The 18,813-nt window shown below is 49.3% G+C and overlaps 2 protein-coding genes across 2 annotated transcripts in view; both read left to right on the top strand.

The window, feature by feature from the left end:
* LOC100667801 (sodium/potassium-transporting ATPase subunit alpha-4) overlaps positions 1-3,206 on the top strand; it is a 48,929-nt gene extending 45,723 nt beyond the window's left edge. Inside the window, exons 19-21 of the mRNA XM_010594868.3 lie at positions 6-136; positions 249-350; positions 2,801-3,206. Of these exons, the coding sequence (XP_010593170.3) occupies positions 6-136; positions 249-350; positions 2,801-2,942 (375 nt within the window). The 3' untranslated portion in view covers positions 2,943-3,206. The remainder of the gene's footprint in view (positions 1-5; positions 137-248; positions 351-2,800) is intronic.
* A 3,961-nt stretch (positions 3,207-7,167) lies between these two features.
* Positions 7,168-17,379, top strand: CASQ1 (calsequestrin 1). The gene is made up of 11 exons (XM_003415181.4): positions 7,168-8,003; positions 9,695-9,779; positions 10,612-10,712; positions 10,910-11,021; positions 11,427-11,500; positions 11,864-11,994; positions 13,347-13,392; positions 13,806-13,860; positions 14,073-14,173; positions 14,990-15,064; positions 16,207-17,379. The coding sequence occupies exons 1-11, from the start codon at positions 7,725-7,727 to the stop codon at positions 16,345-16,347; spliced, it is 1,200 nt and encodes a 399-aa protein (XP_003415229.1). The 5' UTR covers positions 7,168-7,724; the 3' UTR covers positions 16,348-17,379.
* Positions 17,380-18,813: the final 1,434 nt, after the last annotated feature.

Here is an 18,813-nt window from a genome sequence, read left to right on the forward strand (position 1 = left end):
CCAAGACCTTCGAGCAGCGGAAGGTGGTGGAGTTCACGTGCCATACAGCCTTCTTTATCAGCATCGTGGTTGTACAGTGGGCTGACCTCATCATCTGCAAGACCCGCCGCAACTCGGTCTTCCAGCAGGGCATGAAGTGAGTACCCCACCAAATGCCCCAACACTCTTCCCAACCTGGACACTGGGACATGGAATCGCCCCCTGCCTCTTCCTCCCTTTCACCAACACCCACAAATGCTTCTTCCCAGAAACAAGGTCCTACTGTTTGGGATCGTGGAGGAGACATTCCTAGCTGCTTTTATGTCCTACACTCCAGGCATGGACATGGCCCTGCGAATGTACCCACTCAAGTGAGTAAGGCAAAGGATGCCCATATGAGAATCTCAGGGTACACGGAGAGCAAGGGGGAGAAACGTGGGTTTGAACAAGATAGTCAGATCTGCCTGGGTAAATGGGGTTACACCAGTGATGGAAGGGGAGAGTCATCCGTGCTGTGATAAATATATCTTATTTAGGGAGGTATTAGAAACCATGACAAGTGATCAAAACCCACTAAACATGCAAATTTAGCAGACGTACCAGTGCTCAACAGAGTGGAATCTTTTATGGTGATGTGTAGTGTGGCTGTCCAAGGATACATGCTGCTTGAAGCTGAAAAGTAACCATAAAAATAACCTAATCTACGCATGGATAACTCTGCCGTACTTACGCAAATATGCTTTAATGTGTGTGTGTATAAGGGTGGGCATATTGGAACTCTTCAAGGTCTGGGACTTTGTCAACCCAAAGATTTTTCTCTTCTTCCTTTCTTTCTTTTTTTTGACATTAGACATGCTTGTTGCGAAAAAATTCTATTTAAAAATTTACAGAGGAAAGCAAAACTCCCCATTCACTGCCACTCCTTGTTCCCCCACCCTGCATAGGTCACCTCTGTTAGCGATTTCCCCTGTGTTCTTTCAAGTCGTTGTCTATGTATTTGCACACACCACTCACCTTTGTGTCCCTTGCAGTGTCTTCCATATTGCTTTACACACTGTAGATGCTCAGTTAATGTTTAATAGGAGAAATTGGCCCAGGCTTTAGATGCAGACAATCCTAGGTTTGAATCTCTACTCTGCGGCATATTATTCTGTGACCTTGGACAAGTGTGTCACCATCCTGAGCCTCAGCTTCTGCAGAGTCTCAATAACACACACCTGGCAGATGATTGTGAGACTCGCATATAGAAAATTGTATATAATACATAAAGCTCAGTGCCTGGGTCACGGCACACCCCTAGCTAACAGTTGGTTTACTGTTGTGATAAATGATGCAATTTATTGTTAATTTCAAATAAGTAATAATAAATGCAGTTGAGCATCACCTGAGCTCCTAAAGCACTTGGTATGTACTCAACCATAAAGCTTTGCACCTAATCTTGTGATTTTTGGTTTTGTGTGTTCATCTACATTCTTTTCCCTGATCTCCTTAAGCTCTTTAAGATCAAAGACTATCACGTTATCAGTTTTATTTCCCTACTGCAAACACAGACATGGAGTGGACATATGACTGCTGTTGAATGAATGGGCGATTATATATAAGTGTTTATATTTGTTGGGGTGTGTAGAGTAAACATGGCTAGGCCCATGGAAGTCCAAAAGGTAACCACTATCCTTCTGATATATAAGGGGTGCAACTGAAGAATGGAATTTGTCATCATGTCATCTAATTTTAACTAAGTTAAATTTAGAAACTAAACCAGTATAAAATATTTATTAAACACGATCTTATTGTTTTGGTTGGACTACATTTCCATTTAACTCCTGAAAATTTAGTGTCTGAACTGAGATGTGCTACGAGTATAAATGCTTACTGGATTTCAAAGATTTAGGATGAAAAAAAGACTGTAAAAATCTCATTAGTGAGTTTTCTATTGATTATATGTTGAAATGATGATGTTTTGGGTATATTGGGTTAAACAAAATATATTATTAAAATTAATTTCCCCTGCCTTTTTTTTTTTTACTTATTTTAATGCAGCTACTGGAAAATTTTTCATTTCATATATGGCTCATGTTACATTTCTATTGGACAGCACTGGTCTAGGCCAGCTCTTCTCTCTGTCATCCAAGGGAACAAATCCATCTTCCTGGTCTCTAATTATAGAAGAGGTTCAGGAAGAAAAATGTTCCTCATCTTTGCTATAGCGAAGAGTGTACCTACCCCCTAAAGAAATGTCCCCACACTAGATCTCTGAGGAATGTCTCAGATAGTCCCATCATACTTGAACAACCTCCTGTTTGTGGTTGCAAGGCATAGAGTACCTGGAAAGCAGAGGGGGATCTCCCTCAATGACTTCACAAAAGTTGGTGGGTAGTGTCTGTGAACATGGCCTGCATCTCTAATATGACATTTGTCATATTGTCACTGGCTTTTTTTCCCTAATAGCTGTGACCTTTCAGATGTAGATCATCAGGCCTTTCTTATAAGGCATCTCTGAATGGATTTGAACCACCAACCTTGTGGTTAGCAACCAAGTGCTTAACCGTTTGCTCCACCCAGGGACTCCTTGTCATTGCCTTTTTATGTCTCTGTCTTGTGCCTCTCTTCTCCACCCTCAATCCCTCACCCCTTGGACTCCAACCTCCTCAGAGATAGGGATCGACTGGATGGTACTCATCTCTGTGCCCACAGCCCAGCACAGTCCCTGACACGTAGAGGACACGTCATCAATAAAACCCTGAGTTCCTGTGTGCTGTTCTCTGCATTTTCTCAGGCTTGCGTATCTCTTACCACACTGGCCAACTCTTGCTCCCTACAGGGTAACCTGGTGGGTCTGTGCCATGCCCTACAGCCTTCTTATCTTCACCTATGATGAACTCAGAAAATACATCATCCGACGAAGGCCTGGCGGTGAGGCGCCCCTGAGCCCTGCTCTGACTATTGGACCACCAGCCCCCTAACTAGCTCTCCCATCACACCTGGTTCTTCCAGACTCACTGCCTTTCTCTTCACCTGCCCACCTTACTGCCTGGTCTTCACTGTGCTGGGCCCAGCCCTTACTTCTCACTCTACCACCCCCATTCCTTCCCATCCTCAGTGCCCTGTGTTCCAGACACTTAGGCCTTCCTTCCCCTTCTGCTGGTCTCCCCTTGGTGCCTTCCCTGCCATCTTCTCCCAGTTCACTCTGGTTTCTTCTCACCCACAGGCTGGCTGGAGCAGGAGACCTACTACTGAACTCGGCAGAGGAAGAGCTGCACACGACATGGGGCTGGGGGTGGGAGCGAGCAAGGGTTAGGGATTCTGAGTTTGACACATCTGAGAGGGCCTCTGAGTTGGAAGCAGAGATGGATTACCTTGGACGAGAGAGACAGGCAGTTCTGGGGCTGGATTGAGGGCATCACGGGTAGCAGATGAGGGTGGGTTAGGGCAAGTCGAGCCTGAGTCTGGCTAGAGTCCAGTGGGGGGGGGGTGCTGGCCTCTGTTGAACCCAGTAGCCAGTCTGGAGAGTAAATGTTTGGAACCAACTCTCACTTGGCTGAATATGTTGCATCTGATATTTGGGGAGTGGAGGAGCCCTGGTGGCGCAGTTGTTAAACGCTCAGCTGCTAACCGAAAAGTTGGTGGTTCAAACCCAACAGCCCTTCTGTGGGAGAAAGATGTGGCAGTCGACTTTGGTAAAGGTTACAGCCTTGGAAACCCTATGGGGCAGTTCTGCTCTGTCCCTTAGGGGTGCTATGAGTTGGAATTGACTCAATGGCAATGGGTTAATTTGGGGTTTCGAGGGATGATGACTGTGAAGCTCTTTCCCTCGATCTTCATGGTAACTAGGCCAGGGAAGTCTTTCAGGGACTGAAGTTGAGGCTGGGAGGGGAGCAGGGTCAAGCATATTTGCCCCTTGAGGGCTATCCTCCACCTTAAAGTCACTCTCTGCCCCTTGGAGAACGAGGGCAAGACAAGTGACTGCCCCCAATGTCAAACTGGGATCAGAGAAATGAGAGGATGAGGAGAAGAGCGGCTGAACCCAGCCTTACAGGAAGGGGCCACAGTACTCACCCTGGGTGTGGGCAGGATCGGGTCATGAAGCCCCCACCTTGGATTCCTCGGATCAGCTTGTAGACTCATAGAGGTTTAGTGCTAGAAGAGATCTATTGCATCGATGAAGAGCCTGAGGTCCAGAGAGGTCCCAGTGACTTGGGAATATTGTGGTGAGTGGTGAATGTGGGATCAGAGCTTCTCCTCTGAAGAAGGGAATGAGCACAAAAAAGGGACTCCAGAAGACTATGGTCCCCTGCCCTCTATCCCCATTCAGTTGGGCCTCTCAACCCTATCCCACCCCTCCGCTCATTTTCTCTGGTGTTACCTGAAATAGAGTCTGTAACAACACTTTGAGTTCCCGTAGCCTTTACTTTAGGCGAAGCACCCGCCCCTCCGCCCCAGGCTCCTAGGGGTGATGGACATTCCCAAGAGCTTGGTCTTAAGCCTAGGCTCCAGCATCTGCTGTGCCTCTTTTCTCATGAGTGAGTTGTCCCAGATAAGCCACCCTCCATCTCCTCACTCATTTGCCCTGTGAGTCAGTTCATTCTCAGGCCTCTTAGAGCAGAGGGTTGGCTGTGCACAAAAGCATGCAGAGCCAGAGAAGAACACTAAGGAAAGTTGGGGGGGGGGGGCAGTGTGTTTTGTAGGCTGTTACAAAGAACAAAACACATGTGTTAGGTGGCTGCATACTATGCCTGGCACTGGGACAAAGGCTTTGCACATCATCAATTAATTCACAACAAATGTATTTTCATACCTCACCCCATTTCATAGATGAGGAAACTAAGTCTGTCTTATTCCAGAACTTGGCCCTTAACCATGATGTAGACTAGTCTTAGAATGAAGGCTGGGTCAAAAAAAAAAAAAAACACAAAACCAAACCCTGATAGTGATGGAGGAAGAGCCACGGGTGGTTCTGGAAGATGAGAGGCCATAGGTTAGCCAAGAAAAGCCATAAAAAGGTCTAGCCAGCCATTCTACAGGCCCCTCCTCAGAGGTCTCTCTCTCTCCCATTCCATCCTCGTCCCTCTTCCAACACAAGGTCTCCTAGGGACAGGGCTGTATCAGTCTGGGGTCCCTCCCCAGCGCTGCTGACATGGCTGAACCAGAACCCTAGGAGGTTGAGGGGCCAGGGTGTGTATGAGTGAGGTGGGGAGGGGGAGTGTGGAGGGACCAGCTCCTCGGGTTTCAGTAGCAAGAGCTTTGGGTGTCTGGTGGGTTAAAAATATAGAGGTCTCGACTCAGGGTCATTTGATACCAGTGGTTGAAGCCTGTTAAGTCCAAAGGCCTGAAGTCAGGGGCTTAGAGGGAAGGGGATTGAGTAGAAAGCGGAAAACAGATCATCGGAGAGAGGAGAGGAAGACAGGCAGTGAGGGGTGGTGAGGCGGGTGGTGAGGGTGGAAATAGAGAGCAAGAGGGAACAAGGAGAGGGAGCAGGAGGAAGGTGAAAAGTTCTGGCTCTGGGGAGAATCACTGGAAGGCTACCCACTGCAGGAGGGCACTAGGGAATAGTGCAGCAGGCCGGAGTTACCACCTAGTCCTGCCTTACACCCATGGGAGTACAAAAGGTCAGATTCATATTCGGAAAAGTATAGCATCCAATGTCTGTGTCCAATGTTCCCTCTTCTCCAGAGTGCAGCAAAAGTGAGGAATTTGGGCTGGGTGTCATCTAGGCCATCTACTGGGTGGCCCGCCCACTTCTCCCAGCTGTCTTTGCACTGAAGCGGGGGGGCTTGGGGCATGTTGCCAATCCCCTGTGAGGGCAGGAGATGGGATTTTGAGGTCTCTTCAGTGCTAACATGGAGCCCTGGTGGTGCAGTTGTTAAGAGTTTGGCTGCTAACCAAAAGGTCAACAATTTGAATCTACCAGCTGCTCCTTGGAGACCCTATGGGGCAGTTCTACTCTGACCTACAGGGTCACCATGAGTCGGACTCGACTTGACAGCAATGGCTTTTTTGGTTTAGTCAGTGCTAACATGCAATGCTTTAGGTCTAGCTCTGGCTTTCCCTATGACAGTGACAGCTGTCCCTCTTGGACCCACTCCTGCTATGTTGCTGAAATAGCCTGTGGCCTTCTTTGCTCAGTCCTGCTGAGGTCCACACCACAGGAGTGTGCAAAAGCTATGCCTCTGTCTAACAGAATCTTATGTCCCTACCTGGTGCAAAACAGACGCTGCCTCTCCAGAACTAGAGATGCCTAGGGTAGGGGTGGGGGCCTCTCCATGGTCTCCCTCCTGCCTCAGTTTACTTGAAAGGCCTTGTGAGGTATTCAGAATTGAACTCATCGACTCTTTTCTCGCCTCCAAACTGGGATCCAAGATGTTAGAACCCCTGTGCCCCCAACTCCACTTTGGACCTCAGGTGCACAGAATTAATCTATTCTTATGTTGGTTCATGGCACAAGGCTCACTTCTTCAGGTTCTCCCAGGGCTAACTTTTTCCTAGTGTTTATATGTAACCCTCTCCATCTTTTCAAAAGGGTAGGCATGAATAGTAGCAATTCCCTCTCCTTGGAATTCACACCCTGGGAGTTCTCCCTCCCCACTGGCCTTCAGAATTTACTCCAGAACATGGAGCCCAAGCTATGGCAGAGAGCGCAAGCAGTTGGCAGCAGTCAAATGACTTTCCCCAGAGCCACAGTCCTTTCATCTTGGGCCTTCCGGGCAGAGGACCCCCAAAACTGCATCTCTACTGTATGGGATCCCGTCCAGCATGCCTCATCCCACACCCTATCCTTCGTTCTTCCCTGCACTCCCAAGGTAGGAATGTTGAATGAAGAAAAGGAAACTGGCTGGAGCTGAGCCAGGTCACCAGCCCTGGACTGGGCTCCATCTCTTATTCAGAGAATGACCTCATCCCTTGTCCTGGTGCTTTACAGGTAACTGCAGGGGGTCTCTGTCTTTTAGCCTGGATTGCACTTGTATTGTCCCCCCCTCACCCCGCCCCCCCCCCACAAGATCAAAGAAACCAGATTTACCTGCAGGGGACTCACAGATTCCTAGGACTTGGAGCCGATATCCCAGTTGTCCCCCTTTTGTCCTCTGTTATCAACTTAACTTCAGACCCACAATGCCTCCTCCTCCCCACCCCCCATTTTCTTCTCTGTCATTACACTTGCCCTACCCTCTGCTCTCCCTAATTACCCCCGTACTGCCCCTCCCCCAGCCCCAGCTTCATTTACCTCCGACTCATCTGGTCATATTTTTAGCTCAGGCGTCTCTCCCTTTTCCTTTCTTAATATGGTGATAAGCTCACGGGCCAGCGTGGGGACAGGGGCTGAGGAGCCCTGGACGGTGGGGGAGGGGGAGGGAAGGAGCCGCTGGGAGCCTGGGTGAGAGGTGTCTGAGGTGGGAGGACTCGGACCCTCATGGCGCTGTCCTGGCCTCAGAAGGTTATCCATCCCTCCTGCCAACCATGGAGACATATTTAGACAGGACCAGGTGGGGGCCGAGAGGTGCCAGTTTCAGGGGCAGCTCTGGTTCCCTCTCCGCCCCCTGTTCCTAATCCTCCTCCTGACCCTTTTCTCTTGGCTTCTGTCTCCAGTTTCTCCAGGACCCAGCAGTGTTCTCTGTCCACTGCTCTGGGCCTTTCCCCACCCCGCCCCCACCTTGAGCCCCTTACCTCAGGATTCAGGACCCAGAGGCCCCTCCCCACCCCAGCTAACCTCCTTCTGGACCAGGAGCACTCACCCAGAGCCCACTACCTCCATGAGTGCAACGGACAGGATGGGGGCCAGAGTGTTGTCAGGTCTGCGGCTGGCACTGCTCCTACTGCTGGTGCTAGGGACACCCCAGTCAGGGGTGCAGGGGGAGGAAGGGCTGGACTTCCCCCAGTACGATGGTGTGGACCGTGTGATCAATGTCAATGCAAAGAACTACAAGAATGTGTTCAAGAAATATGAGGTGCTGGCACTGCTCTATCATGAGCCCCCCGCGGAAGACAAAGCCTCACAAAGGCAGTTCGAGATGGAGGAGCTTACCCTGGAGGTGAGTGGTGGGGCCTAAAGGCCTGAAGAGCACCCCCAGGACCTCTCCATGGGCCCCCATCCCACAGCCCCGCGTAGAAGTCTGAGGGTGGGATCGGGGAGTGAGGTCAGTGCTGCAGGATCCCTCTTGACCAAGACAACACAGTGGCATGAGGTGGCAGCAGAGACTCGGGAACCCAAAAGTACCACCATAGGTAGGCAATTGCAGGGGCTGCAGGGGGTTGTCTCCTCCGTGCTACAGGACCCTGGAAGTGCTAGGTCTGGCCAGAACTGGGGTGTCCTTTGCTGAGGGGCAAATGAAAAGGGAGGCACTCAGGAGAAGGGGGAGAATTGCCCATGAACCTCCTCGCCTAGCCCTCTCTTCATACACATTAGGGGCTGCACCCCAAAGAGACTCAACCTGAGTATCAACTTAAATATAGCTGGTCTTATTTGCATGCCACTTATTTAAGGGCTAAATGTTTAAATATCTCCTAGACGCCACCACACCTCCTGTTGCCCTTCCAGTGCCCTCTCTCTTCCTCCCCCACCTTCATTCCCCATCAGTCCCTGTTGGATCAAGTTGAATGCCCAGATTGGAAAATTCTTGTGGTTGACGGAGGCTTCTGAATGCCTTTCCCATCTTTTCTTTGTGGGAAGGCTCTCCCCACCCCCCAAGCTGACTTAAAGCTTCAAGGAAAGAGGGGTTATTGTAAAGAAAAGGAAAAGCCGGTGTTTAGGGATAGTGGGGAGGTGTAATTCCACACACCTGCTAAAGCCCAGAACATGTCTGAGTGTGCTTGTCTGGGCTCCTGTGGCCCTGTCACCAGCTTCGTGGTGCAGAGAGGCCTCAGCCTGCCCAGAGTCTGGAGCATTTCAGGGCAAGGCACCCGGGCTGCAGGGCTAACCCTTCTTCGTGCCCCTGCCCCCGTGGGGCTAATTAATGAGCCAAGTATTTTTTTCCTGAGCGCTCAGTATCCCAGACCATCCACCTGCCACCCTCTTTGCTCCCATTGCCCTGAGAATCACAGTGCAGAGTCTGCATGGGGTAAAGCTAGAAGCCGAGCCCAAGGCAGAGTGAGTCAGGGTGCAGGCCAAGATGGAGGCTTAGGGGGGCAGAGATCTAGGGGTGTGACTGCCACAGTCTGAGAACAGGCTGAGTAGAGAGTGAAAGGGGGCAGACCTGGGTGGAGAGCTGGGCCTGGGTCACCTCTCCTCTCTTGGGGAGAGGTGACAGAGTGGGAAATAGCAGAAACTCTGTCCTCCCAGCAATCTGGCTTTCCCCAGTCCCCAGGGCATGACGAAACCCCAGCCATGCTCCCTCCCTCCGCCCTCCTCATGCCACTGCCTTAGCCTCCTGCCCTCTGTACTTCCTCCCACTGGGTTCCCCAGGGCCTGCTAATGTCACTCCCGCCCTGAGCATGGCCTTGATCAGGATGGCGTGGAGGACCCAGACCTTCAGAAGCAGCCTCTGTCAACTGAAGCAACATAAAAAGCACATTGTAAATGAGCAGGAAAGGGAAAGGAATTCAAATTGAACTAAAGACCAACAGGGTGGAGTTGTAGGGAAATTGGGAATATATTGGATCCTAGCATAGGGTCAAGGTCAACTCTAATATTCCCTGCACCCCAGTTGACCGAGTTTGAAGGAGTGGGGAATAGGGGGTTAATATGAACTCCAGGGGCTAGTTTTAACCCCAACCCTCCCTCCAGTTAGCAGCCCAAGTCCTAGAAGACAAGGGTGTTGGCTTCGGGCTGGTGGACTCTGAGAAGGATGCAGCTGTGGCCAAGAAACTAGGTAAGGGGATGAGAGAGGCAGGAAGGGGAAGGTGGTGTGTGAGACTGGGGGCCTAGGGTGGATGACTGAGCAGGCAACTCTCAGGAGCTGAGGGGCTGGGGAAGCCTACCATGCCTGTTCTTAACGGCAGGAGTCAAAAACTGAGATTGGGAGGGTTATGGCTGCGGGTCCGAGCCTCTCCTCTATTCCTTACAGAGACCCACGTGCAAATCCCAGAGAGAGGTGAAGTTGGCCCCTATTTAAACACAAAAACAGATCTTAGATGCTGGAGTGGGGAAGGGGTACCAGGGAATACTCTACCCCTCTTCCAACCCCTCCCCCTCCAGAGCTGAGATTAAGGGTTACAGCACCCGAACACCAGGGGGCAGCACAGGCTTGAGCCTAGACGCCAGCTATGGATGGGGGAGGGGCGAGGTCAGCAAAAATGAAGTCATCTCGCCAGTAATAACCAGTTGCTGTTGAGTCCATCCCAACTCATAGATACCATAATAGCAGAGGGTTAAAGGGCCGGACTGGGAGTCAGCAACTTGAGTCCTCAGAGGAGGTAGCCTGAATATTCATCTACAGTTATGGCAGGGAGAGAGAAAGGAAGAAATATGGCCGGAATTTCTACCACCTGGCTCCCCTATAAGGCTAGCATCCTGGGCTAAAACCAGGCAATGACATCAGGGGTGCAGGGGCTCAGGGGCAATGCAAGTGAGCAGGGCAGGACAAGGGAGAGGCAGAGGATGTGGGCTTAAGTTGGATGGTTGAACGCAGAGTGACCTGGGATTTGGACCCTTGGATCTGTGGGAAGGTTGGGATCATGGCTCACCTCTGGCTCATTCCCTAGGATTAATTGAAGAGGACAGCATTTATGTGTTCAAGGGAGATGAAGTCATTGAGTATGACGGCGAGTTTTCTGCTGACACCCTAGTGGAGTTTCTGCTTGATGTGAGAATTCTCTTGGACCTCATGGCTTGCTTTGACTTCCTGCTCATCCCCCTATAAACACCAACACACACACACACACACACACACACACACACACTTTGTTAACACCCAGCCCTCTTCTCCCTGAACGCCTCTCTCTGGCCCTCGCATTAAGGATAGAAACTCAATCTCTTCCTTCAATGTCCCTGCTCTTCCAGGTCCTAGAGGATCCTGTGGAGTTCATTGAGGGTGAAAAAGAGCTGCAGGCATTTGAGAATATCGAAGATGAGATCAAACTCATTGGCTACTTCAAGAACAAAGACTCAGAGCGTGGGTCACCCTCAAACTCCTCTGTTTCCCTGCCTGAATCCCTGTTTCATCTGTCTTTCTACCTCTCCACGTCACCGCTGTCTCAGCTGTTCTATCTCTGAACTCCCTGCATCACTTCTTCTCCCTACCCTGGTCACCTCCACCAGCTGCTCACATCCCCGTACACTCTGGGTATTTCCCAAACATATACCCCCAACATCCTGTCTTCCCCCTACTGCAACCCTACTATATTTACCCACTCTAAGTGGATGGGGGTGGGTTCTCAGGATGAAATTCTCCTTACTCCCAGCCCCAGGGCTCCTTACCCATTCAATTCTTCCAAAGAAGAATTGGAAAGAGGCAGATGGGGGATGACTCCCTGGCACACCCTGGTTCCCCGGTAACTGACTCTGTATCCCCTCACAGATTTCAAAGCCTACGAGGACGCAGCCGAGGAGTTTCATCCCTACATCCCCTTCTTCGCCACCTTCGACAGCAAGGTTCTCCACCCATGGTTATGTTGGATTTCCCTCACTCCTCTACTCTTCCCTCCAGCCTCCTCTCCCAGAATCTGTGGGGGATCTGCCCTTCCCACACGCCAACACTTCCCCAACACCCCGAGCCCTTTCTGTCTCATAGATTTTAAGAGCTGAAAAGGGCTTTAGATTATCTAACCCACCTCTCTCACATTGAACTGAAGCCCAGAGAAGCTAAGAAACTTGCTCAATGTCATAGTAGCAATCACAAGACTAGGACCCAGTCCCCCGACTCCCTTCCTAGCATGCCTTCTCCCATAAATACTACTTCTCAGCGTGCTCCTGCATCTCACTGCTCCACTCCTCCCTGTCTCCCACCCCCCGAAGGTGGCGAAGAAGCTGACCCTGAAGTTGAATGAAATCGATTTCTATGAGGCCTTCACGGAAGAACCGGTGACCATCCCAGACAAGCCCAATAGCGAAGAGGAGATTGTCAGCTTCGTGGAGAAGCACAGGAGGTGGGGTTCTGGGGCACTCCTCTGAGTGGGCGTGCTCCTCCTTGGGCTAGAAAGCCTGTCTGTGGTCTGTGACATAGGCTGGAGGACACTCAGCCCACCAGGCAGTTGGTCCTACTCGGAGATAAATGTGCTTCTGGGGAGCAGTGTCCCTTGATACACTGATAATTTTGCCGAATATCCTACACCCCAGTACTTAGCCCGGAGCTGTGTACAGAGGAAATCCTCCTTAAATGTGCATCATTCATTGTGATGTTGTGATTTACACAAAGTCAGCACATGAGTGCTTTCTCTCTATTATTATATCTAATCCTTTTAACAACCTCAGTTAAAAAGGTTCCACAGGTCATGTCAGAACTGGGATTCTAACCCAGATCTGTCCCATGGTTGTCCCAATACATTACCCTACACAGGTGGTCCTTAATGGGGGAAAGGAGGAGAGAGATTTTGCCCTCCGGGGGACATCTGGCAATCAATGCCTGGGGACATTTTCTGTTGGGGGGTTGCTACTGGCATCTCATGGGTAGAGGCCAGGGATGCTGCTAAACATCCTGCAATGCACAGGACAGCCCCTCGATAAAAAGTTCTCCAGCTCAAAATATCAGTAGTGCCAGGGTTGAGAAACCTTGCTCTACACACACACACACACACACACACACAGACAAAATTCTCTTCCTTCACAGTACTCCACAACTGGGGATGCCCATTCATCAGTGTAAACACTACTTACTCTCGCTCTCTCCCACTAGATTAAGATCCCCTTCCTCGGGCACAGCCCGTGTTTGCCTTGTTCAACTCTGCCTACACGGCACCTAGCACAACACTTAGAGTATATTAGGGACTCAATTTTATTGAATGAGTGACTGAATAAATAAATCAATGAATACCCTCTACGTCTGGCTCTCTCTCACCTTTCTCCCGAAAGTCTCTCTTCCAGTCCCCTTTGCCCAGCTTCCCCTCTCCCACCTGCTTTCACTATGCAATGATCTGGGCCTGGTGCCCAGAACTTAGACTTTGTCAGTTGGCTTTGTTCTGAGCTACAAGCTGTCTGTGCCCCGGGCATGACCCAGAGGCAGCCTCTGCCATGGGGACCCTCTGGAAGGGGCTGACCTTCTCACCCACTGAGTTGTTGTTAGGTGCTTCAAGTCGATCCCAATTCATAGCGAGCCCATGTGACAGAATAGACCTGCTCCATAGGGTTTTCTTGGCTGTAATCTTTATGGAATCAGATAGCCATGTCTTTCTCCCACAGAGCCATTGGTTGGGTTTGAACCTCCAACCTTTTAGTTAGCAGTCAACCAATTAACCTGTTTGTGCACGAGGGCTCCTTACCCACTGTTACCTGTCTCTTCTAGATCAACCCTGAGGAAACTGAAGCCTGAGAGTATGTATGAGACCTGGGTGAGTGCCTCCAGCCAGGGCCAGGCCCTCGGGGGAACATGGGTTGCTGAAGACTCAAGTCCTAGAAGCATCCCACCTTCTGCTCCTCATGACCCACTTGTAGAAAAGACAGTGCACCAGCAAAGGCTGAAAGTTTTCTGTTCTGAAGAACATATCAGAAATTGGGAGGCAGACATAAGTGGATGAAGATGACAAGGGAAGAGCCTCAAGCTCTGGGGCTAAAGGGAGTTCCAGAAGAGGTGTGGGGGCCTTGAAGCTGAGAGGGGCAGTGTCATTTGGAAAAGGGTCATCACCACAAAATACCTGGCCAGAACTTAGATTTCCACAAAATTCAGGTTCGAGGAAGGTCTAGGGTCTGTTCTGGACTCTCCAACGTCAGGAAGTATAACTAACCCTCCCGCCAACCCCAACAGGAGGATGACCTGGATGGAATCCACATTGTGGCCTTTGCAGAGGAAGCTGATCCTGGTAAGGGATGAATACCGGACTGGATTGGATAGGGGACAGGCAGTAGTGGTGGGAGAGTGATGGGTGTGCCTGTTGGAGCAGAGAGTTTGCAGGCAGTCTGGGCTGGAGATAGGAAGTTGTGGGAGTCAGGGAAATAGATCTCGACTCATTTTTCCTCTGTGCCTCATTCCTCTTTGTCCCTCCTCATGGTTCTTACTTATTTTTCCTCCAAGATGGCTATGAATTCTTAGAGACACTCAAGTCTGTGGCCCAAGATAACACTGACAACCCTGATCTTAGCATCCTCTGGATTGACCCTGATGACTTCCCTCTGGTAAGAGGTTAACAACCTGGTCACATACTGTTGTCCTAAAGTGGGGCCTCAGACTGGGGCTTCTGAGGAGGAGTTTGCTTCAGAGCCCCTACCCCCAACTCCTATCTGGGGGCCCTTGGAGATTATGCCTGTTGCTTGCTTAAGAGCATTGTGGGCATTGAGGTATCCTGGGATGGTGAACAGGCAGAAAAGGGAGTTGTTTGGGACAAAACACATGATTCCCAGAGCAGAGGCTGGGCAGATACCTCATGTACCCCAGTGCTGACTCCTTCTAGAGAAAACCAATGTTCTGGTGAACAGATGGGCCTGTTAACTCCGCGCATGAGTACACACACTCAATCTTAGAAGAGTCCATGTCTCTGGGGATGGTTTTATTCCCAGCTGAATCCTCAACACTTAGCACTCATTGTAGAAGGAGTAACTGAATGAGTAAATAGAAACGTGAGGAACACGAGCAATCACCAGACATAACCACCTTATTTTAGAGATGTAGAAAGTGAGGGTCAGAAAGAATTGACTTGCCCAAGATCCCAAGGTTGGTTAATAGCAGATCCAGGATCCAAACAGAGTCTCCTACTTAGTTTTCCTCGGGAAGGAAGGGCCAGTGTCCCTTCCTGATACTTTTCCTTTGGAATTTCTACTCTTTTACTTCTCAACTCTACCCATTCCCTTCAGGACCTACAGCTGGACTCACTCCTATCCACTGTGGTTTCATAATATCCCCTCTTTATCCCTGCGCTGACCCTCACACTCACCCCCTTGGACTTAATGTGCTCCTAGACTCCATTAAGTTGCCATATTTGGGTCTCTCTACAGCTGGTACCATACTGGGAGAAGACGTTTGACATCGACTTGTCAGCTCCACAAATAGGAGTTGTCAACGTTACTGATGTGAGTTTTCGCCCCTCACCCCTTATTGGCCCCCAGCTCTGCTTTCCAGCATAGCTAGCTCTCCTCTGCTCTGCTAAGTAGGGATTTAGTCCTTCCCAGAGGAAATAGGCATGCCCAGTCTAATGGCTAGATGGAGAGGAAGATTCATGACATGAACAATCCTTGCCTCCACCTGTTGAAACCTGTGGCCCATCCTTCAAGGCCCAGTTCAAATTGTCTCATCTCCATAAAGTCTTTCCACATCTTCCATTTGGAGTCATTCCTTCCTTGACACTCCCAGAGCCCACTGGCATCTAGAACATGACTTTTATGTCGCTATTTATATATCAGGCCTGTCTCTCCAAGTAGACTGAGATCTTTGAGGGAAGAAATCTTCTTATCCACACATGAAAAGCCAGTGCCGTTGACATGAGGTCCTTCAAAATGTTTGAGTTGAAGAAGCCACAGTCTTATTTCAGAGAACTCTGAGTCTTAACTGGGGAGGCAGACATGGATTCTATTAACTACAATACAAGTCTAGATCTGATAAACTTTACATAATAAAAGTGCAAATGCTAGGAAAACACAAAGGAGAGCAAAGTGGTTTCTGCTTCAGAGAACCAGAGAAGGGTTTAAGAGGAAGTGGCATCTAAAATGGATTTCAACAAATGAAGAGTAAGGAGAGTTATTTCCAAACTAACCCAGGGCAAATGTTTGAAAATAGGAAAATGAATACCAGGCTCAGGAAAAAGAGTCGTTTTGCGTGGCTTGAGAGTCTAGGGATCACTGAGGATGGTACTGGAAAAGCCTTGAATGCTGAAGAGTTGCTGACTTCATTCTATAGGCTATGAAGAGAGGCCAATGGTTTTGCATCAAGGGCATGATAGAGAGGTCTGTTTTCAGAAGCCCAGCGTGGCAAGAGCATGGACGAAAAATTGAAGGGAAAAGGTCTCTTTGCTGATCCATCCTTTCTTTCCACTTACTCCCACTGTCACTCTTCTAATCTAGGCCTTTACCTGGCCAGCTTCCTTGGCCGCTAACAGAAGGGAAACGACAAGTGACAGGGGATGCAGGGGAAGAATATACAGTCCAATGAGTGGGAGGACAAGTCCAAAGACCCAAGCCAGGCTTAACTTCTGGCCCCTGTCCATGCTATCTCCTAGGCGGATAGCATATGGATGGAGATGGACAACGAGGAGGACCTGCCTTCAGCTGAGGAGCTGGAGGACTGGCTGGAGGACGTGCTGGCGGGCGAGATCAACACAGAAGATGATGACGATGATGACGATGACGATGATGACTAGTTAGCTGCGGTGACCATCTCCAAGCTCCAACTGATCTTCTCATGCTCCCTCCTGCCTTCCCTGTCCTTCCCTGAGCTCCTCCAGGGACACTAAGCCATTGGGGTCTATATGCTGGTGCTGAGACCCTTGTCCCCCTCATCTGATGAGGAAAGGAGCTACTTTGCCCTAGATGCCAATCAAGCCCTCTCATCTGACTTGTGTTTCTTGTCTCATAATTTACCAACATCTATTATATGTTTCTTCCATCACTCTCTATACTCTTTACCCTGATTCTCCTCTTGCCATATCTACAGGTCCCCTTCTCTCCCATTCCTTCCACCTAAGCAACAATTTCCCTCACTCTCTCAAACCCTATATGCTCAGTCTCTGACCCCTAGCCAGGAGGAAGAGAGGGTAGTGTTTGAGGCTGTATCACAGCAGTCTCTTGTTAATGTATTTGGGTCAAATGAGAGGTCTCAATAAAGAGATCTGGGGCAGCATGAGCAAGTGTCTGTTGATGAAGTCTCACCCTTGGGCAGGAGGGAGCAGGCTGGGATGGGCGGGTAGCTTGGGTGTGAATGCCTTGATAGGAGTGGGCTAGGGAACTGTGATAGCAGGGAGTTGGGTCTCCCTCCGGGCAGTCATCCCAGGGGAGCCTGGATTATTTATTCCTTTCGAGTCAACAAGCCTATTCTGAACACATGGTGTTTGTCCAGCACTGCTGTTAGGCTCTGGAAGAATAGAGAATGCCAGGCCTGTCCCTGCTTCTGAGCAGATCAGCCTCACTGGGAAGTCAAGACAAGCACACTAAACAATTGAAGAAAAATGCAAAGCAATATGTAATTAAGTGATTACACACTGTTGGATAGCACTCTCCCTGCAGCTCTTACTTGAACTTCAAGGCTGAGCCCAAACTCAGTGAGGCCTTCTCAGAGCAGGCCCCTCCCTGCAGTCCTCTCATCTGGGTTCCCACTGCTCTCTCTGTACACCTCACATGCACACTCAGCACATTCTGTCTGGTTCTTCATCTACAGGTCTGTCTTCCCCACTAGCCTGTGAGCTTTGTGAAGGCAGGGACCAGGGCTTTTTCTTTGTGTCCATGGGGCCTGGCTCTCAAAAAGTTCTTAATTGATGTTTGTTAAAAGAAGGAATGAATGAAAGAACAATATAGACTCCTAAGAAATAGATCAGAGTGGACTGGATGGCTTCATAAGGGATGTGAGATATTTCTAGGCCTTAAATGAGGAGTGGGCTTTGATTGGTGGCAAAGGAGCTGGGGAGGGGACATTTCAGTTGGTGGAAACATCAGACACACAGGTAGCATGTGCCTGTCATATCGGAGAAACAGAGAAAACCAGAGGGACAAGAAGTTCAAGTGGTGAGAGTGAGGCTGGGTGGGCATATGGGGATGGCTTGTGCAGGTGTTTGAATTTAATCCTGGGAGCTGGGGGTGGGGGGTGGGGGGGGCTGTTGTTGTTAGGTGTCATCAAGTTGGTTCCAACTAATAGTGACCCTATGTACAACAAAACGAAACATTGCCCTGTCCTGCACTATCCTCAAAATCATTGCTATGTTTGAGCCCATTGTTGCAGCCACTGTGTCAATCCATCTTGTTGAGGGTCTTCCTCTTTTTTGTTGACCCTCTGCTTTACCAAGCACGATGTACTTCTCTAGGGACTGGTCCCTGCTGATAACAAGTCCAAAGTACATAAGATGAAGTCTTGCCATTCTTATTTCTAAGGAACAATTTGGTATACTTCTTCCAAGACAGATTTGTTCGTTCTTCTGGCAGTAAGTACATGGTATGTCCAATATTCTTTGCCAACACCATAACTCAAATGCATCAGTTCTTCTTCTCTCTTCTTTATTATTTGTCCATCTTTCTCGGGCATATCAGGTAATTGAAAATACCATGACTTGAGTCAGGTGCACCTCAGTGCTCAAAATGACATCTTTGCTTTTCAACACTTTGAAGAGGTCCTTTGCAGCAGATTTACCCAATGCAATGCGCCTTTTGATTTCTTGACTGCTGCTTCCATGGCTGTTGATTGTGGATCCAAGTAAAATGAAATCCTTGACAACTTCAACCTTTTCTCCATTTATCATGATGTTGCTTATTCGTCCAGTTGTGAGGATTTTCGTTTTCTTCATATTGAGGTGTAATCCATACTGAAGTCTATAGTCTTCTTCCCTTTCAGCAAGCAAGTTTGTGTCATTGCATATGGCAGGTTGTTAATGAGTCGTCCACCAATTCTGATACCATGTTCTTCTTCATATAATCCAGTTTCTTGGATTATTTGCTCTGCATACAGATTCAATTAAAAAAAAAACTGTTGCCGTCAAGTCAATTCTGACTCATAGAGACCCTATAGGACAGAGTAGAACTGCCCCTATAGAGTTCCCAAGGAGTGCCTGGTGAATTCAAACTGTTGACCTTTTGGTTAGCAGCCATAGCTCTTAACCACTATGCCACCAGGATTTCCACAG

The sequence above is a fragment of the Loxodonta africana genome, chromosome 3 (assembly GCF_030014295.1).
Source record: "Loxodonta africana isolate mLoxAfr1 chromosome 3, mLoxAfr1.hap2, whole genome shotgun sequence".
NCBI classification, from domain to species: domain Eukaryota; kingdom Metazoa; phylum Chordata; class Mammalia; order Proboscidea; family Elephantidae; genus Loxodonta; species Loxodonta africana.

Bases quoted from the DNA above. Each gene is read 5' to 3' on its own strand.
- CASQ1 (XM_003415181.4), top strand. From the start codon at position 7,725: ATGAGTGCAACGGACAGGATGGGGGCCAGAGTGTTGTCAGGTCTGCGG. The intron at 9,780-10,611 runs GTAAGGGGATGA...CTCATTCCCTAG, and splicing joins AGCTGTGGCCAAGAAACTAG to GATTAATTGAAGAGGACAGC. The intron at 11,501-11,863 runs GTTCTCCACCCA...CACCCCCCGAAG, and splicing joins TCGCCACCTTCGACAGCAAG to GTGGCGAAGAAGCTGACCCT.